Source organism: Pseudophryne corroboree, chromosome 6 (assembly GCF_028390025.1).
Source record: "Pseudophryne corroboree isolate aPseCor3 chromosome 6, aPseCor3.hap2, whole genome shotgun sequence".
Classification (NCBI taxonomy): Eukaryota; Metazoa; Chordata; class Amphibia; order Anura; family Myobatrachidae; genus Pseudophryne; species Pseudophryne corroboree.
Genome location: NC_086449.1, coordinates 308424108 through 308444384, shown reverse-complemented (window position 1 = coordinate 308444384; position 20277 = coordinate 308424108). Strand labels below are relative to the sequence as shown.

At 47.0% G+C, this 20277-nt stretch overlaps 1 protein-coding gene across 10 annotated transcripts in view; it reads right to left on the bottom strand.

Moving 5' to 3' along the window:
• TJP1 (tight junction protein 1) overlaps positions 1–20277 on the bottom strand; it is an 805169-nt gene that overhangs the window by 67994 nt on the left and 716898 nt on the right. For all 10 annotated transcript variants that reach the window (XM_063926229.1, XM_063926221.1, XM_063926222.1 and 7 more), the window contains 2 exons: positions 15869–15974; positions 397–547 (listed from right to left, as the gene is read on the bottom strand). In XM_063926229.1, coding sequence (XP_063782299.1) covers positions 397–547; positions 15869–15974 — 257 coding nt within the window. The remainder of the gene's footprint in view (positions 1–396; positions 548–15868; positions 15975–20277) is intronic.

Genomic DNA, 20277 nt, shown 5'->3' with positions numbered 1-20277 from the left:
TAAAATAACAAACTCTAGAAAACAATAAAACTAAGAAAACTCCTAGGAGCTCCCCTAGCTGTGACCGGCTCCTCCGGGAACATTTTCTAAACGGAGTCTGGTAGGAGGGGCATAGAGGGAGGAGCCAGCCCACACTGTTAAACTCTTAGGATAGCCAGTGGCTCCCAAAGTACCCATCTATACCCCATGGTACTAACTGGAACCCCAGCATCCTCTAGGGCGTAAGAGAAATGATAAGGTTTCCAAGCAAGTACTAATAAAATCTAAAATCAAAATGTAATCGCAATTTAAATTACAAAACACACTTACATTTTTAGATTACAGGTAAGAGAGACTGAAGGAAACAAAACTACATTACAGAGAACATAATTGAAATATGAAAAGGCTGCTACTTACTCTCAGAATCTGATCACCTTCTTCCAGTCCTTCCTTTGCTGCAGGACTGTCCTCCAAAACGCCAGCTACAAAAATGCCAACATCATTACCCCCTGCGAGACGTAGTCCGACGCTGTCTCCTTTTCTAAACTTAACCAGTTTCATGCTCGGTCTACAAATGGAACAAAATATAAAAAATAAAAAAAAGTACTTCTTTAATTCACTGAAAAACAACAAGTTAATAAAACTACACCCAGGTTCTTTAAAAAATCTAATCCAACCATCTATTTATCTGGTGCCACAAGGGTTCCGCAGCGCCCAATTACAGAGTACATATGCACATAATCAAAACAGGAAAACAATGACTAAGGGTGTGTATACACGGTGAGATCCTTGCTATGCCCAATTTTCACTTGCGATTTCCCTTGAACTCCCCGGAGCCCAGATAGCACAAATTTTGACTAACTTTTCTTGAGATATGGACTATGCGTGCTTACGATTTTCTTCACTCCCCCCGTCACTCGGCTCCATAGCACTGCACGCTAATATGGACAATCTCGTCCATATTGGCCGGCACGCATAAGCGATGGGGCACCAACATTTAACGAGCGCTGGTCCGCGCATCGTTAATCGTTGGTGCCTACACACAGAACGATATGAACGAGTTCTCATTCATATATGTACGAGAACGTTCATATCGTTCTGTTTTATCTGCCAGTATGTAGGGCCCAATAGAGATAAGTTTCAAGGTGGCCAAAAAACTGCAGGATTTGGGCAGTTGACAATTATTAAAGAAAAGGATAAGCACAGAAGGGATGAGGGCCCTACACACACATATATATATATATATATATATATATATATATATATATATATATATATACATATATACACACACATACATACATACATAGCAAAAAAAAAAAAAACACCTCTTCCTGCGCTATTTAGATTATGAGTAATCTGGTGGGATATTGACAGGCTGCCTTATTTCACTATGGGGTATATTCAATAAGATTCAGAAACTGCAGTTTTATCGAAAAGAAGGCAGTTTCCGACTGATTTAGGTCGGAAGGGGTTCCGACCTACTCAATAGGGGCAGTTTTTTTCCCGACAAGTCGGGAATTCCCGACTTGTCGGAAAGCACGTGGATCGGCTTTGGCCCCGTTTCAGACAATCTCAGTCCGACTTTAAAAACGTTGGATTGAGGCGAGGAGACGGGGGAGCGGTGCGGCGGGCTATTGGGAGTGGAGCTGGCAGGTACCTTATGATGGCCGTCCCCCGGCCAGGCACCTCTCTCCCTGCAGCGCAGCACTGGTCTACACGGCCGTGATGTGCGGCTCCAGCAGCTCCCTGTGTTCTCACACACGGGAAGCTGCTGACAGCAGCTGCACAAACATCTGCCAAATCCGACAGTCGGATTTTGCCACTCTATTGAATAGGGGTTGTCGGATCCATTCCGACAAATGCATGTAGGAATGTATCCGACTCTTATTGAATATACCCCTAAGTCCCGTTAGAAGGAACAAAGATAGAAGATATATAGCAATAGTGAAATTAGCGCCTAAGGGTTGTTATAACACCCCTACTTCAATTAAACCATATATTGGTATTGCACAATAACAAAATATAACAACATTTTATACAAAACAATCAGTGGGTTCCAATATACATATTTATTAAAATTCATAAAAAACCATCAGTGTCAGTAACAGTGTGGAAGTTGTTTGGTTATTTTCATCCCCCTACATACATCAAATGGGGGTCCAAATAAGAGCAAGTGTACAGATTTCTTTCACGAACTCCTCCTACTAATATTGTAGATTGGAGGTCACATTACAATAGACAACGCGTTTCGTCTCATGCAGAGACTTCATCAGGGGTATATCTCACTTAGGTAGTTACCATCAATAAATTAAGCTGTAGATACGATTGCTCTCGGACATTCACATCAATCAAATAAGTCACAAAATATAAAACTCGTGGCTGAAAGTGCCTGATAAATTCTAAAACGGGCGTATAGATGATTTCAATAGTACTCAACCATCTGGAAAAATGTGCTGTGTCCCCAAGTATCACAAGTATGACACTTGTGATACTAGGACGTCATCCTGCCGCCGGCCCAAATATGCTGTTTTTAACTATATAGTCCAAATTAAGCTGCAAGCACAGACTGCCTTATTGTTAACGACCCGGACACATTATTAACGATATAATGCATATACTCTGGGCGATACAAACAATATTGCTCAGAAGGGTGAAAATGAGAAATAATAAGATTTTACTTACCGATAAATCTATTTCTCGTAGTCCGTAGTGGATGCTGGGGACTCCGTCAGGACCATGGGGAATAGCGGCTCCGCAGGAGACAGGGCACAAAAGTAAAAGCTTTAGGATCAGGTGGTGTGCACTGGCTCCTCCCCCTATGACCCTCCTCCAAGCCTCAGGATACTGTGCCCGGACGAGCGTACACAATAAGGAAGGATTTTGAATCCCGGGTAAGACTCCTACCAGCCACACCAATCACACTGTACAACCTGTGATCTGAACCCAGTTAACAGCATGATAACAGCGGAGCCTCTGAAAAGATGGCTCACAACAATAATAACCCGATTTTTGTAACAATAACTATGTACAAGTATTGCAGACAATCCGCACTTGGGATGGGCGCCCAGCATCCACTACGGACTACGAGAAATAGATTTATCGGTAAGTAAAATCTTATTTTCTCTGACGTCCTAGTGGATGCTGGGGACTCCGTCAGGACCATGGGGATTATACCAAAGCTCCCAAACGGGCGGGAGAGTGCGGATGACTCTGCAGCACCGAATGAGAGAACTCCAGGTCCTCTTTAGCCAGGGTATCAAATTTGTAGAATTTTACAAAAGTGTTCTCCCCCGACCACGTAGCTGCTCGGCAGAATTGTAATGCCGAGACCCCTCGGGCAGCCGCCCAGGATGAGCCCACCTTCCTTGTGGAATGGGCCTTTACAGATTTAGGCTGTGGCAGGCCTGCCACAGAATGTGCAAGTTGAAATGTGCTACAAATCCAACGAGCAATCGTCTGCTTAGAAGCAAGAGCACCCAGTTTGTTGGGTGCATACAGGATAACAGCGAGTCAGTTTTCCTGACTCCAGCCGTCCTGGAAACCTATATTTTCAGGGCCCTGACAACATCTAGCAACTTGGAGTCCTCCAAGTCCCTAGTAGCCGCAGGTACCACAATAAGCTGGTTCAGGTGAAACGCTGACACCACCTTAGGAAGAAACTGGGGACGAGTCCGCAGTTCTGCCCTGTCCGAATGGACAATCAGATATGGCTTTTGTGAGACAAAGCCGCCAATTCTGACACTCGCCTGGCCGAGGCCAGGGCCAACAGCATGGTCACTTTCCATGTGAGATATTTCAAATCCACAGATTTGAGCGGTTTAAAATGTGATTTGAGGAATCCCAGAACTACGTTGAGATCCCACAGTGCCACTGGAGGCACAAAAAGGGGGGTTGTATATGCAATACTCCCTTGACAAACTTCTGGACTTCAGGAACTGAAGCCAATTCTTTCTGGAAGAAAATTTACAGGGCCGAAATTTGAACCTTAATGGACCCCAATTTGAGGCCCATAGACACTCCTGTTTGCAGGAAATGCAGGAATCGACCGAGTTGAAATTTCTTCGTGGGGCCTTCCTGGCCTCACACCACGCAACATATTTTCGCCACATGTGGTGATAATGTTTTGCGGTCACCTCCTTCCTGGTTTTGACCAGGGTAGGAATGACCTCTTCCGGAATGCCTTTTTCCCTTAGGATCTGGCGTTCCACCGCCATGCCGTCAAACGCAGCCGCGGTAAGTCTTGGAACAGACCTGGTACTTGCTGAAGCAAGTCCCTTCTTAGCGGCAGAGGCCATGAGTCCTCTGTGAGCATTTCTTGAAGTTCCAGGTGCCACGTCCTTCTTGGCCAATCCGGAGCCACGAGTATAGTTCTTACTCCTCTACGTCTTATAATTCTCAGTACCTTGGTTATGAGAAGCAGAGGAGGGAACACATACACCGACTGGTACACCCACGGTGTTACCAGAACGTCCACAGATATTGCTTGAGGGTCTCTTGACCTGGCGCAATACCTGTCCAGTTTTTTGTTCAGGCGGGACGCCATCATGTCCACCTTTGGTCTTTCCCAACGGTTCACAATCATGTGGAATACTTCCCGATGAAGTCCCCACTCTCCCGGGTGGAGGTCGTGCCTGCTGAGGAAGTCTGCTTCCCAGTTGTCCACTCCCGGAATGAACACTGCTGACAGTGCTATCACATGATTTTTCGCCCAGCGAAGAATCCTTGCAGTTTCTGCCATTGCCCTCCTGCTTCTTGTGCCGCCCTGTCTGTTTACGTGGGCGACTGCCGTGATGTTGTCCCACTGGATCAATACCGGCTGACCTTGAAGCAGAGGTCTTGCTAAGCTTAGAACATTGTAAATTGCCCTTAGCTCCAGTATATTTATGTGGAGAGAAGTCTCCAGACTTGATCACACTCCCTGGAAATTTTTTCCCTGTGTGACTGCTCCCCAGCCTCTCAGGCTGGCATCCGTGGTCACCAGGACCCAGTCCTGAATGCCGAGTCTGCGGCCCTTTAGTAGATGAGCACTCTGCAGCCACCGCAGAAGAAACACCCTTGTCCTTGGAGACAGGGTTATCCGCTGATGCATCTGAAGATGCGATCCGGACCATCTTTCCAGCAGATCCCACTGAAAAGTTCTTGCGTGAAATCTACCGAATGGAATCGCTTCGTAAGAAGCCACCATTTTTCCCAGGACCCTTGTGCAATGATGCACTGACAATTTTCCTGGTTTTAGGAGGTTCCTGACTAGCTCGGATAACTCCCTGGCTTTCTTCTCCGGGAGAAACACCTTTTTCTGGACTGTGTCCAGAATCATCCCTAGGAACAGCAGACGTGTCGTCGGAAACAGCTGCGGTTTTGGAATATTTAGAATCCACCCGTGCTGTCGTAGAACTACTTGAGATAGTGCTACTCCGACCTCCAACTGTTCTCTGGACCTTGCCCCTATCAGGAGATCGTCCATTTTCTTTGAAGAAGAATCATCATTCCGGCCATTACCTTGGTAAGGACCCGGGGTGCCGTGGACAATCCAACCGGCAGCGTCTGAAACTGATAGTGACAGTTCTGTACCACGAACCTGAGGTACCCTTGGTGAGAAGGGCAAATTGGGACATGGAGGTAAGCATCCCTGATGTCCCGGGACACCATATAGTCCCCTTCTTCCTGGTTCGCTATCACTGCTCTGAGTGACTCCATCTTGATTTGAACCTTTGTATGTAAGTGTTCAACTATTTCAGATTTAGAATAGGTCTCACCGAGCCGTCTGGCTTCAGTACCACAATATAGTGTGGAATAATACCCCTTTCCTTGTTGTATGAGGGGTACTTTGATTATCACCTGCTGGGAATACAGCTTGTGAATTGTTTCCACTACTGCCTCCCTGTCGGAGGGAGACGTTGGTAAAGCAGACTTCAGGAACCTGCGAGGGGGAGACGTCTCGAATTTCCAATCTGTACCCCTAGGATACTACTTGTAGGATCCAGGGGTCCACTTGCGAGTGAGCCCACTGCGTGCTGAAACTCTTGAGACGACCCCCCCCACCGCACCCGAGTCCGCTTGTACGGCCCCAGCGTCATGCTGAGGACTTGGCAGAAGCGGTGGAGGGCTTCTGTTTCTGGGAATGGGCTGCCTGCTGCAGTCTTCTTCCCTTTCCTCTATCCCATGGCAGATATGACTGGCCTTTTGCCCGCTTGCCCTTATGGGGACGAAAGGACTGAGGCTGAAAAGACGTTGTCTTTTTCTCCTTTATACGGCAATACTTCCATGTGTCATTTGGAATCTGCATCACCTGACCACTGTCGTGTCCATAAACAACTTCTGGCAGATATGGACATCGCACTTACTCTTGATGCCAGAGTGCAAATATCCCTCTGTGCATCTCGCATATATAGAAATGCATCCTTTAAATGCTCTATAGTCAATAAAATACTGTCCCTGTCAAGGGTATCAATATTTTCAGTCAGGGAATCCGACCAAGCCACCCCAGCGCTGCACATCCAGGCTGAGGCGATCGCTGGTCGCAGTATAAACACCAGTATGTGTGTATATACTTTTTAGGATATTTTCCAGCCTCCTATCAGCTGGCTCCTTGAGGGCGGCCCTATCTGGAGACGGTACCGCCACTTGTTTTGATAAGCGTGTGAGCGCCTTATCCACCCTAAGGGGTGTTTCCCAACGCGCCCTAACTTCTGGCGGGAAAGGGTATACCGCCAATAATTTTCTATCGGGGGAAACCCACGCATCTTCATTTAATTTATCTGATTCAGGAAAAACTACAGGTAGTTTTTTCACACTCCACATAATACCCTTTTTTTTTTGTGGTACTTGTAGTATCAGAAATATGTAACACCTCCTTCATTGCCCTTAACAAGTAACGTGTGGCCCTAAAGGAAAATACGTTTGTTTCTTCACCGTCGACACTGGAGTCAGTGTCCGTGTCGACCGACTGAGGTAAAAGGACGTTTTAACGCCCCTGACGGTGTTTGAGACGCCTGGACAGGTACTAATTGGTTTGCCGGCCGTCTCATGTCGTCAACCGACCTTGCAGCGTGTTGACATTATCACGTAATTCCTTAAATAAGCCATCCATTCCGGTGTCGACTCCCTAGAGAGTGACATCACCATTACAGGCAATTGCTCCGCCTCCTCACCAACATCGTCCTCATACATGTCGACACACACGTACAGACACACAGCACACACACAGGGAATGCTCTGATAGAGGACAGGACCCCACTAGCCCTTTGGGGAGACAGAGGGAGAGTTTGCCAGCACACACCAAAAACGCTATAATTATACAGGGACAACCTTTATATAAGTGTTTTTCCCTTATAGCATTTTAATATATATAGTCATATCGCCAAATAAGTGCCCCCCCCTCTCTGTTTTAATCCTGTTTCTGTAGTGCAGTGCAGGGGAGAGCCTGGGAGCCTTCCCACCAGCATTTCTGTGAGGGAAAATGGCGCTGTGTGCTGAGGAGAATAGGCCCCGCCCCCTTTTCGGCGGGCTTCTTCTCCCGTTTTTCTGAGACCTGGCAGGGGTTAAATACATCCATATAGCCCCCAGGGGCTATATGTGATGTATTTTTAGCCAGAATAAGGTACTATCATTGCTGCCCAGGGCGCCCCCCCCCAGCGCCCTGCACCCTCAGTGACCGCTGCTATGAAGTGTGCTGACAACAATGGCGCACAGCTGCAGTGCTGTGCGCTACCTTATGAAGACTGAAAAGTCTTCTGCCGCCGGTTTCAGGACCTCTTCACTTTTCGGCATCTGCAAGGGGGTCGGCGGCGCGGCTCCGGGACGAACCCCAGGGTGAGACCTGTGTTCCGACTCCCTCTGGAGCTAATGGTGTCCAGTAGCCTAAGAAGCCAATCCATCCTGCACGCAGGTGAGTTCACTTCTCTCCCCTAAGTCCCTCGATGCAGTGAGCCTGTTGCCAGCAGGACTCACTGAAAATAAAAAACCTAACAAAACTTTTACTCTAAGCAGCTCTTTAGGAGAGCCACCTAGATTGCACCCTTCTCGGCCGGGCACAAAAATCTAACTGAGGCTTGGAGGAGGGTCATAGGGGGAGGAGCCAGTGCACACCACCTGATCCTAAAGCTTTTACTTTTGTGCCCTGTCTCCTGCGGAGCCGCTATTCCCCATGGTCCTGACGGAGTCCCCAGCATCCACTAGGACGTCAGAGAAATTGTTTGTAATATCGCCTAGTGTGTACACACCATAACATACTTTACAGCTGACCACTCAGACTATTTAAGGATATCTGTTTGTGGTATACAAATCAGTACTTTGGTACATTTAAGGCTCCATAATTTTAAGGTGAGATTCAATTGTGTAAAGCTGCTAAACCAGTCTAAAAGTACTGGTAAGCACGCATATACTACCATTTTATGCGCAAAACATGGGCTTTTTGACGATTTGGGCGCCGGCGGCATTTGTATCTGAAGGCAGCAACAACTGAATAGCAGGACCCGAACTACAGCAATGCTAATACAACTGAATGCCTCCACTTATGTGAAATCAGCTTCAGATGATAGGTACTGTGTGACATGGCATGTTATGCTGCTGCAAAAAGCATTAAAAGAAATGTACAACTGTGGCCATAAAATGAATGTTCAGTGTGCTCACAAGGAACAATTTCACAGGCACTCCACCCATTTTTTTTAATACATGCCACCCAGCACAATCTTTCTCAAGGGTCTGACGGCCAAAATCAGAATGACAGGCAGAGTAAGTGGCGTGGTGTGGCCCCCCCACCCCCTCTTTATAAGGCAGAGCATGTCTTGAACTGTGGGAACATTGCAGAGAGGGTAGATACTGTACTGTGTCTCAAGGTGAATTGCAGGACACAATTATATTTGTGAACAACCAGCAAGTGGGCAATGTCTTCATTACAATATTTGCAACCTCCAAAACAAACTCCACAGATGCAATAGGTTTGTTCTTCAGAGTATACGGATACTGAATGTACTTGATTTCTGACAAATTTAGGTTGTGGTAGCATTAAGGGTAACTTTCACCATAGGGTCACCTTTGACATTGGTTACCCATGATTTGTAAGTGCTGTAGACAGTACTTTTCAGGCAGAAACCTTTTTAATGGAAACATATAATGGGTAAAAAAATAAGAATTTACTCACCGGTAATTCTATTTCTCGTAGTCAGTAGTGGATGCTGGGTACTCCGTAAGGACCATGGGGAATAGACGGGCTCCGCAGGAGACTGGGCACTCTTAAAAGAAAGATTAGGTACTATATCTGGTGTGCACTGGCTCCTCCCTCTATGCCCCTCCTCCAGACCTCAGTTAGGGAAACTGTGCCCGGAAGAGCTGACATTACTAGGAAAGGATTTGGAATCCAGGGTAAGACTCATACCAGCCACACCAATCACACCGTACAACTTGTGATAACTATACCCAGTTAACAGTATGAACAACAACTGAGCCTCATTCAACAGATAGCTCAGAACAATAACCCTATAGTTAAGCAATAACTATATACAAGTATTGCAGAAAATCCGCACTTGGGACGGGCTCCCAGCATCCACTACGGACTACGAGAAATAGAATTACCGGTGAGTAAATTCTTATTTTCTCTGACGTCCTAGTGGATGCTGGGTACTCCGTAAGGACCATGGGGATTATACCAAAGCTCCCAAACGGGCGGGAGAGTGCGGATGACTCTGCAGCACCGAATGAGCAAACTCAAGGTCCTCCTCAGCCAGGGTATCAAACTTGTAGAATTTTGCAAAAGTGTTTGATCCCGACCAAGTAGCAGCTCGGCAAAGTTGTAAAGCCGAGACCCCTCGGGCAGCCGCCCAAGAAGAGCCCACCTTCCTCGTGGAATGGGCTTTTACTGATTTAGGATGCGGCAGTCCAGCCGCAGAATGTGCAAGTTGAATCGTGCTACAGATCCAGCGAGCAATAGTCTGCTTAGAAGCAGGAGCACCCAGCTTGTTGGGTGCATGCAGGATCAACAGCGAGTCAGTTTTTCTGACTCTAGCCGTCCTGGAAACATAGATTTTCAGGGCCCGGACTACGTCCAGCAACTTGGAATCCTCCAAGTCCCGAGTAGCCGCAGGCACCACAATAGGTTGGTTCAAATGAAACGTTGATACCACCTTAGGGAGAAATTGGGGACGAGTCCTCAATTCTGCCCTGTCCATATGGAAGATCAGATAAGGGCTTTTACATGACAAAAGCCGCCAATTCTGACACACGCCTAGCCGAAGCCAAGGCCAAAAGCATGACCACTTTCCACGTGAGATACTTCAACTCCACGGTCTGAAGTGGCTCAAACAATGTGATTTTAGGAAATCCAACACTACGTTGAGATCCCAAGGTGCCACTGGAGGCACAAAAGGGGGCTGAATATGCAGCACTCCCTTAACAACGTTTGAACTTCAGGCAGCGTCTTTCCTAGCCTTTAACAGCGTAGGAATCACTTCATCTGGAACGCCCTTTTCCGTTAGGATCCGGCGTTCAACCACCAAGCCTTCAAACGCAGCCGCGGTAAGTCTAGGAACAGACATGGCCCCTGCAGTAACAGGTCCTTGAGATACAGAGGCCATGGGTCCTCCGAGATCATATCTTGTAGTTCTGGGTACCAAGTTCTTCTTGGCCAATCCGGAACTACGAGTATAGTTCTTACTCCTCTCTTACTTACTATCCTCAGTACCTTGGGTATGAGAGGAAGAGGAAGGAACACAAAAACCGACTGGTACACCCACGGTGTCACTAGTGCGTCCACAGCTATCGCCTGAGGGTCTCTTGACCTGGCGCAATACTTTTTTAGCTTTTTGTTGAGGCGGGACGCCATCATGTCCACCTGTGGTCGTTCCCAACTGTTTACAATCTGCGTGAAGACTTCTGGATGAAGTCCCCACTCTCCCGGGTAGAGGTCGTGCCTGCTGAGGAAGTCTGCTTCCTAGTTCTCCACACCCGGAATGAACACTGCTAACAGTGTGAGCACGTGATACTCCGCCCATCGGAGAATCCTTGTGGCTTCTGCCAACGCCATCCTGCTTCTTGTGCCGCCTTGTCGGTTTACATGCGCGACCGCCGTGATGTTATCTGACTGAATCAGCACCGGCTGGTTTTGAAGCAGGGGTTCTGCTTGACTTAGGGCATTGTAAATGGCCCTTAGGTCCAGAATATTTATGTGTGGGTAAGTCTCCTGACTTGACCATTGTCCTTGAAAGTTTCTTCCCTGAGTGACTGCTCCCCAACCTCGGAGGCTTGCATCCGTGGTCACCAGGACCCAGTCCTGAATGCCGAATCTGCGGCCTTCGAGAAGATGAGCACTCTGTAGCCACCACAGCAGAGACACCCTGGCCCTCGGGGACAGGGTGATCAGCCGATGCATCTGAAGATGCGATCCTCACTTGTCTAACAGGTCCCACTGAAAGTTCCTTGCATGGAACCTGTCGAAGGGAATTGCTTCGTACGAAGCTACCCTCTTTCCCAGGACTCGCGTGCACTGATGCACCGACACCTGTTCTGGTTTCAGGAGGTCTCTGACCAGAGATGACAACTCCTTGTCCTTCTCCTCCGGGAGAAACACCTTCATCTGTTCTGTGTCCAGAAACATGCCCAATATCAGCAGACGCGTCGTAGGAACCAGCTGCGACTTTGGGATATTCAGAATCCAGCCGTGCTGTTGTAGCACTTCCTGAGATAGTGCTACTCCGATCAACTGCTCCTTGGACCTCGCCTTTATAAGGAGATCGTCCAAGTACGGGATAAGTATAACTCCCTTCTTTGGAAGGGGTATCATCATTTCGGCCATTACCTTGGTACACACCCTCGGTGCCGTGAACAGACCCAACGGCAACGTCTGGAATTGGTAATGGCAGTTCTGTACCACAACCTTGAGGTACTCCTGGTGAGGTGGGTAAATGAGGACATGTAGGTAAGCCTCCATGATGTCCAGTGACACCATAAAATCCCCCTCTTCCAGGCTTGCAATAACCGCCCTGAGCGATTCTATTTTGAACCTGAACTTCCTTATATAAGTGTTCAAGGATTTCAAATTTAGAATGGGTCTCACCGAACCGTCTGGTTTCGGTATCACAAACATTGTGGAATAGTAACCTCGTCCCTGTTGAAGGAGAGGAACTTTGATTATCACCTGCTGGAGGTACAGCTTGTGAATTGCCGCCAGTACTACCTCCCTTTCCTTGGGAGTAGCAGGCAAGGCTGATTTGAGGTAACGGCGAGGGGGAGACGTCTCGAACTCCAGCTACTATCCCCGAGACACCTGTAGAACCCAGAGATCCACCTGTGAGCGAACCCACTGGTCGCTGAAGTTCCGGAGACGGGCCCCCACCGCACCTGGCTCCACCTGTGGAGCCCCAGCGTCATGCGGTGGACTTAGTGGAAGCAGGGGAGGATATTTGTTCCTGGGAACTGGCTGTCTGGTGCAGCTTCTTCCCTCTACCCCTGCCTCTGGGCAGAAAGGACGTGCCTCTGACCCGCTTGCCTTTCTGAGGCCGAAAAGACTGTACTTGATAATACGGTGCTTTCTTAGGCTGTGAGGGAACCTGAGGTAAAAAAGTCGACTTCCCAGCTGTTGCTGTGGACACGAGGTCCGAGAGACCGTCCCCAAACAGTTCCTCACCCTTATAAGGCAAAACTTCCATGTGCCTTTTAGAATCAGCATCACCTGTCCACTGCCGAGTCCATAATACTCTCCTGGCAGAAATGGACATTGCATTAATTCTAGATGCCAGCCGGCAAATGTCCCTCTGTGCATCTCTCATATATAAGACTACGTCTTTAATATGCTCTATAGTTAGCAAAATAGTATCTCTGTCAAGGGAATCAATGTTATCTGACAGGGAATCAGACCATGCTGCTGCAGCACTACACATCCATGCTGAAGCAATAGCAGGTCTCAGTATAGTACCTGAGTGTGTATACACAGACTTCAGGATAGCCTCCTGCTTTCTATCTGCAGGCTCCTTTAGGGCGGCCGTATCCTGAGACGGCAGTGCCACCTTTTTTGATAAGCGTGAGCGCCTTGTCCACCCTAGGGGATGTCTCCCAGCGTAACCTATCCGTTGGCGGGAAAGGGTACGCCATTAGTAACCGCTTAGAAATCACTAGTTTCTTATCTGGGGAACACCACGCTTCTTCACACAATTCATTTAACTCATCAGATGGGGGAAAGTCACTGGCTGCTTTTTCTCCCCAAACATAATACCCTTTTTTGTGGTAACCGGGTTAATGTCAGAAATGTGCAACACATTTTTCATTGCCGTAATCATACATCGGATGGCCCTTGTGGATTGTACATTTGTCTCATCCTCGTCGACACTGGAGTCAGACTCCGTGTCGACATCTGTGTCTGCCATCTGAGGTAGCGGGCGTTTTTGAGCCCCTGATGGCCTCTGAGACGTTTGGCCAGGCGCGGGCTGAGATGCCGGCTGTCCCAAAGCTGTTACATCATCGAACCTTTTATGCAAGGAGTTGACACTGTCTGTTAGTACCTTCCACAAATCCATCCACTCTGGTGTCGGCCCCGTAGGGGGCGACATCACACTTATCGGCTCCTGCTCCGCCTCCACGTAAGCGTCCTCATCAAACATGTCGACACAGCCGTACCGACACACCGCACACACACACACACAGGGAATGCTCTGACTGAGGACAGGACCCCACAAAGTCCTTTGGGGAGACAGAGAGAGAGTATGCCAGCACACACCAGAGCGCTATATAAAAGAGGGATATACACTATACACAAAGTGAATTTTCCCCCAATAGCTGCTTATATCACAATTTGCGCCTAAATTTGTGTGCCCCCCCTCTCTTTTTTACCCTTTCTGTAGTGTATACTGCAGGGGAGAGCCTGGGGTGCTTCCTTCCAGCGGAGCTGTGAAGAGAAAATGGCGCTGGCTGTGCTGAGGAAGATAGCCCCGCCCCCTCAGCGGCGGGCTTCTCCCGCTTTTTTAATGATAATTATGGCGGGGGATTAGGCACATATACAGTTTAGAACTGTATTATGTGCAGTTTGCCATTTTAGGTATACTAATTGCAGCCCAGGGCGCCCCCCCCAGCGCCCTGCACCCACCAGTGACCGGAGCGTGTGGTGTGCTGTGGGAGCAATGGCGCACAGCTGCAGTGCTGTGCGCTACCTTATTGAAGACCGGAGTCTTCAGCCGCCGATTTTCTCCGGAATCTTCCGTCTTCTGGCTCTGAAAGGGGGACGGCGGCGCGGCTCCGGGAACGGACGATCAAGGTCGGGCCCTGTGTTCGATCCCTCTGGAGCTAATGGTGTCCAGTAGCCTTAGAAGCACAAGCTAGCTGCAAGCAGGTAGGTTTGCTTCTCTCCCTTAAGTCCCACGTAGCAGTGAGTCTGTTGCCAGCAGATCTCACTGAAAATAAAAAACCTAACAAATACTTTCTTTATAGTGAACTCAGGAGAGCCCACTAGGTGCATCCAGCTCTGGCCGGGCACAGATTCTAACTGAGGTCTGGAGGAGGGGCATAGAGGGAGGAGCCAGTGCACACCAGATATAGTACCTAATCTTTCTTTTAAGAGTGCCCAGTCTCCTGCGGAGCCCGTCTATTCCCCATTGTCCTTACGGAGTACCCAGCATCCACTAGGACGTCAGAGAAAGTTAATGTTGAGAGCATAACGGAGGGTCACCTCCTATTCTGTGATTACAGATTATTCACTCTCCTGCATCTCCTAGGGGGTCTCTGTCACGTGACTGAAATTATTAATCTCCTACCTGGGGTTACAGTGTAATATTAAGAGGCAATGATATAGAACACATATGCAGTCCACTCAGGCTCTAAGAAGCACAAGAGAGCTGTGGATAAACCAGATATACAGTATAGGTTGAGCATCCCTAATCCAAAATACAAAACGGTCTCATCTCTGAGTGAGATAGTGACACCTTTGCTTTTTGGCGGAGCAATGCACACAAACTTGTTTAGGAACTATAAATTCATGTTGTGTTTACATTTGGGTCACATCCTCATTATGTACATGTAAGTATTCCAAAATCCTCAAAATTCTGTAAGTACTTTGGATAAGTAAAAGTGAACCTGTTATGTGTGAGGCAGTACTGGAAGACCAAACCCATTACACTGAGCTTGGTAAAGAGGTACTGTAGTGCATAACTAAGCAACATGTAAATAATGAGGCAGGATGGGGAGCAGGAGAATGAAGAGGGAACATTCTTTGCTGTGGGTTTCCATGTGTGTAAACATTTAAATTGATCATCCTCCCCCACACACTCCCCTGGTCTTGGGTGAACTGTTCCCTTTAAGATCTGTAAGGACATGCTCCATATATATTAACATTGCGCTTTACATTTGGGTCTCCACAGAGGAAAAAAGCTAGGATACCAGAACAGGAAAGAAGACTTTAAGGTGTCGAAATTCTGTAGGACATGGGATGTTTTGTATTACAAAATAAGCAAAGATTGTGTAATACTCAAGGAAAGCACTGCTTAGGATGGAAGTCTACCACACTTCCAACACTATGCCACTGTATATGATTGTACTATAGCTGGATGCAGTCCTCAGCTGTGCTGACACGGCTCAAGCTGGGTAAGAAGAATGGCAGGTAGTATCAGCATTCCAGGCCCAATGTTTCAGCACGTCCCTTGAACTAAGGGCATCCTGGGTCAATTTGACTGCAGTGCTCCAGCATGCACACAACCTCTGAAAGCACTTTGAGAACATTGTGATTTTCCCAGTACATACTGGGGAAAGGGAATAAATGGTTTGGAAAGTACAGAGGTTAGTAGAATTATTCAGGTCACATGACATTATTTTGAGGGCAAAGGGGTAGACCACGAAGCTCTACAATTTGTTTCCTGTCACGCCATATTGATGCTGTTGTAAAAACAGGATAAGAAATGGTATACGTTACCGAAGCATGCCATCTTCATGCGTTGAGTTCGGGAAAGGTCCATCAGATGGACTGACAGGCAGGTCTACATCAGGCTGTCCAGACTGGGCATATACTGGTTTTGGCTCTGAAAAGGGAGTAAAAAACAAAATAAAAAAATAAACACATTTAGGAAATGTTCTGTTTAAAATAGCATGTAATGTGGTGTACACATATACACTATATGGTGAGAAATATGTGCACACCTTATCATCACAATTATATATGTAAACACCTAATTTTAAACACTAGTTTTTTCGTCTATAACAGTCTCCACTCTCCTCTTAATGCGTTCTACTAGATTTAGGAACATGGCTACGGGGATTTGCATCTGTACAGCCACAACAGCATTATTGAGGAGGGGCATGAGTGTGGGAAAGAATTCTAGCTCACAGGTTCTGTAACAATTCATCAGAAATATGACTGTTGGTGGTTAAGTTCAGTCGAAGACCTCCATATCAAGAAATTGGCAAACTATTTTTTAAAAGACCTGTAGCATTAAGATTCCATTCACTGGGACTAAAGTGAAAATAAAAAAACAGCATCAAATCACTATCCTTCCTCCACTGAACGCTGAGGGTAGCAGTACACATTCAGCCAGGAATTGTACTCCTGGAATCCATCAAATCTAGATTAATTCAGACAAATGTAGAAATGTGATTTGTCACTCCAGAGTCTAATGGCAGCGTCATATTTGGCATTGTGATCTGAGAGTTGTGTGCATCTGCTCAGCCATAGAAACCAATCTATGGAGCACCCAACAAACCGTTTTTGTGTAAACACTTTCAATAGTCAGTTTGGAACTCAGCAATGATGCTGCAGATGAGGACAGATTACTCTGTATGCACTGCACCAGTCAGCTTCTCAATTTGTGAGCCTGCATTGCCTACCACTTCATGGCTGACCTGTAGTTGCTCCTAAAGGTTTCCAACTCACAACAACAACACTCATCGTGGACAGGCGCAACTCTAGCAGGGAAAACATTTGACAAAATGACTTGAAAAGGTAGTACAGGTTGAGTCTCCCTTATCCAAAATGCTTGGGACCAGAGGTATTTTGGATATCGGATTTTTCCGTATTTTGGAATAATTGCATACCATAAGGAGATATCATGGTGATGGGACCTAAATCTAAGCACAGAATGCATTTATGTTACATATACACCTTATACACACAGCCTGAAGGTCATTTTAGCCAATATGTTTTATAACTTTGTGCATTAAACAAAGTGTGTGTACATTCACACAATTCATTTATGTTTCATATACACCTTATACACACAGCCTGAAGGTCATTTAATACAATATTATTAATAACTTTGTGTATTAAACAATGTTTGTGTACATTGAGCCATCAGAAAACAAAGGTTTCACTATCTCACTCAAAAAAGTCCGTATTTCGGAATATTCCGTATTTCGGAATATATGGATATGGGATACTCAACCTGTATATCCTAAGACAGTGCCACATGCAAAGTCACTGTGCTGTTCAGCATGATCAACTTTACTACTAATGTCTATGGAGACTGCATATATAACAAACTAGAAATGGGTAGTGCAACGGGGGAGACAGTATTCCCAATAAACGTCCTAAAAAGAGGGAACAAAAAATAAGAATTTACTTACCGATAATTCTATTTCTCGTAGTCCGTAGTGGATGCTGGGGACTCCGTCAGGACCATGGGGAATAGCGGGCTCCGCAGGAGACAGGGCACATCTAAAAAGCTTTTTAGGTCACATGGTGTGTATTGGCTCCTCCCCCTATGACCCTCCTCCAAGCCTCAGTTAGGTACTGTGCCCGGACGAGCGTACACAATAAGGAAGGATCTTGAATCCCGGGTAAGACTCATACCAGCCACACCAATCACACCGTACAACTTGTGATCTGAACCCAGTTAACAGTATGATAACAAAACGAAGTAGCCTCCGAAAAGATGGCTCACAACAATAGTAATAACCCGATTTTTGTAACAATAACTATGTACAAGCATTGCAGACAATCCGCACTTGGGATGGGCGCCCAGCATCCACTACGGACTACGAGAAATAGAATTATCGGTAAGTAAATTCTTATTTTCTCTAACGTCCTAGTGGATGCTGGGGACTCCGTCAGGACCATGGGGATTATACCAAAGCTCCCAAACGGGCGGGAGAGTGCGGATGACTCTGCAGCACCGAATGAGAGAACTCCAGGTCCTCCTTAGCCAGAGTATCAAAATTTGTAAAATTTTACAAACGTGTTCTCCCCTGACCACGTAGCTGCTCGGCAAAGTTGTAATGCCGAGACTCCTCGGGCAGCCGCCCAGGATGAGCCCACCTTCCTTGTGGAATGGGCATCTACATATTTCGTCTGTGGCAGGCCTGCCACAGAATGTGCAAGCTGAATTGTACTACAAATCCAGCGTGCAATAGACTGCTTAGAAGCATGAGCACCCAGCTTGTTGGGTGTATACAGTATAAACAGCAAGTCAGACTTTCTGACTCCAGCCGTCCTAACTATATATATATATATATATATATATTTTTAGGGCCCTGACCACGTCTAGTAACTTGGAGTCCTCCAAGTCCCTAGTAGCCGCAGGCACCACAAGAGGTTGTTTCAGGTGAAAACGCTGACACCCCTTCATGAAGAAACTGGAGACGAGTCCCAGTTCTGTCCTGTTCAAATGGAAAATTTTAATATGGGCTTTTGTAAGACAAAGCCGCCCATTCTGACAATCGCCTGGCCGAGGCCAGGGCTAACAACATGGTCACTTCCCATGTGAGATATTTGTCAACAGCATGGTCACTTTCCATGTGAGATATTTCAAATCCACAGATTTGAGCGGTTCAAACCAATATGATTTTAAGAAATCCCAACACTATGTTGAGATCTCACGGTGCCCCTAGGGGCACAAAAAAGCTGTATATGCAATACATCCTTTACAATCTGGACTTCAGGAACTGAAGTCAATTCTTTCTGGAAGAAAATCTACAGGGCCGAAATTTAAATGTTAATGAACCCCAATTTGAGGTCCAAAACACTCCTGTTTTCAGGAAGTGTAGAAATCGACCTAGTTGAATTTCCGTCGTGGAGCCTTCCTGGCCTCACCCACGCAACATATTTTCACCACATGTGGTGATGACGTTGTGCGGTCACCTCCTTCCTGGCTTTGACCAGGGTAGGTATGACCTCTTATGGAATGCCTTTTCCCCTCAGGATCCGGCATTCAACCGCCATGCCGTCAAACGCAGCCGCGGTAAGTCTTGGAATAGACATGGTACTTGCTGAATCAAGTCCCTTCTTAGCTCCCCAGGCCCTTAGTCCTCTGTGAGCATTTCTTGAAGTTCCGGGTACCAAGTCCCTCTTGGCCAATCCGGAGCCACTAGTATAGTTCATACTCCTCTATGTCTTATAATTCTCAATACCCTGGTTATGAGAAACAGAGGAGGGAACACATACACAGACTGGTACACCCACGGTGTTACCAGAACATCCACAGCTATCGCCTGAAGGTCTCATGACCTGGCGGAATACCTGTCCCGTTTTTGTTCGGGCGGGACGCCATCATGTCCACCTTTGGTCTTTGCCAACGGTCCACAATCATGTTGAAAAACTTCCCTATGAAGTTTCCACTCTCCCGGGTGGAGGTCATGCCTGCTGAGGAAGTCTGCTTCCCAGTCGTCCACTCCCGGAAAGAACACTGCTGACAGTGCTATCACATGATTTTCCGCCTAGCGAAAAATCCTTGCAGTTTTCACTGCCCTCCTGCTTCTTGTGCCGCCCTTCTGTTTACGTGGGCGACTGCCGTGATGTTATCCCACTGGATCAATACCGGCTGACCTTGAAGCAGAGGTCTAGCTAAGTTTAGAGCATTATAAATTTGCTCTAAGCTTATTTATGCGGAGAGAATTCTCCAGACTTAATCACACTTCCCTGGAAATTTTTTCCCTGTGTGACTGTTCCCCAGCCTCTCAGGCTGGCCTCCGTGGTCACCGGCATCCAATCCTGAATGCCGAATCTGCGGCCCTCTAGAAGATGAGCACTCTGTAATCACCACAGGAGAGACACCCTTTTCCTTGGATATAGGGTTATCCGCTGATGCATCTGAGGATGCGATCCGGACCATTTGTCCAGCAGATCCCACTGAAGAGTTCTTGCGGGAAATCTGCCGAATGGAATTGCTTCGTAATAAGCCACCATTTTTACCAGGACTCTTGTGCAATGATGCACTGACACTTTTCCTGGTTTTAGGAGGATCCCGATTAGCTCGGATAACTCCCTGGTTTTCTCCACTGGGAGAAACACGTTTTTCTGGACTGTGTCCAGAATCTTCCCTAGGAACAGTAGACGTGTCGTCGGAAAAAGCTGCGATTTTGGAATATTTAGAATCCACTCGTGCTGTCGTAGAA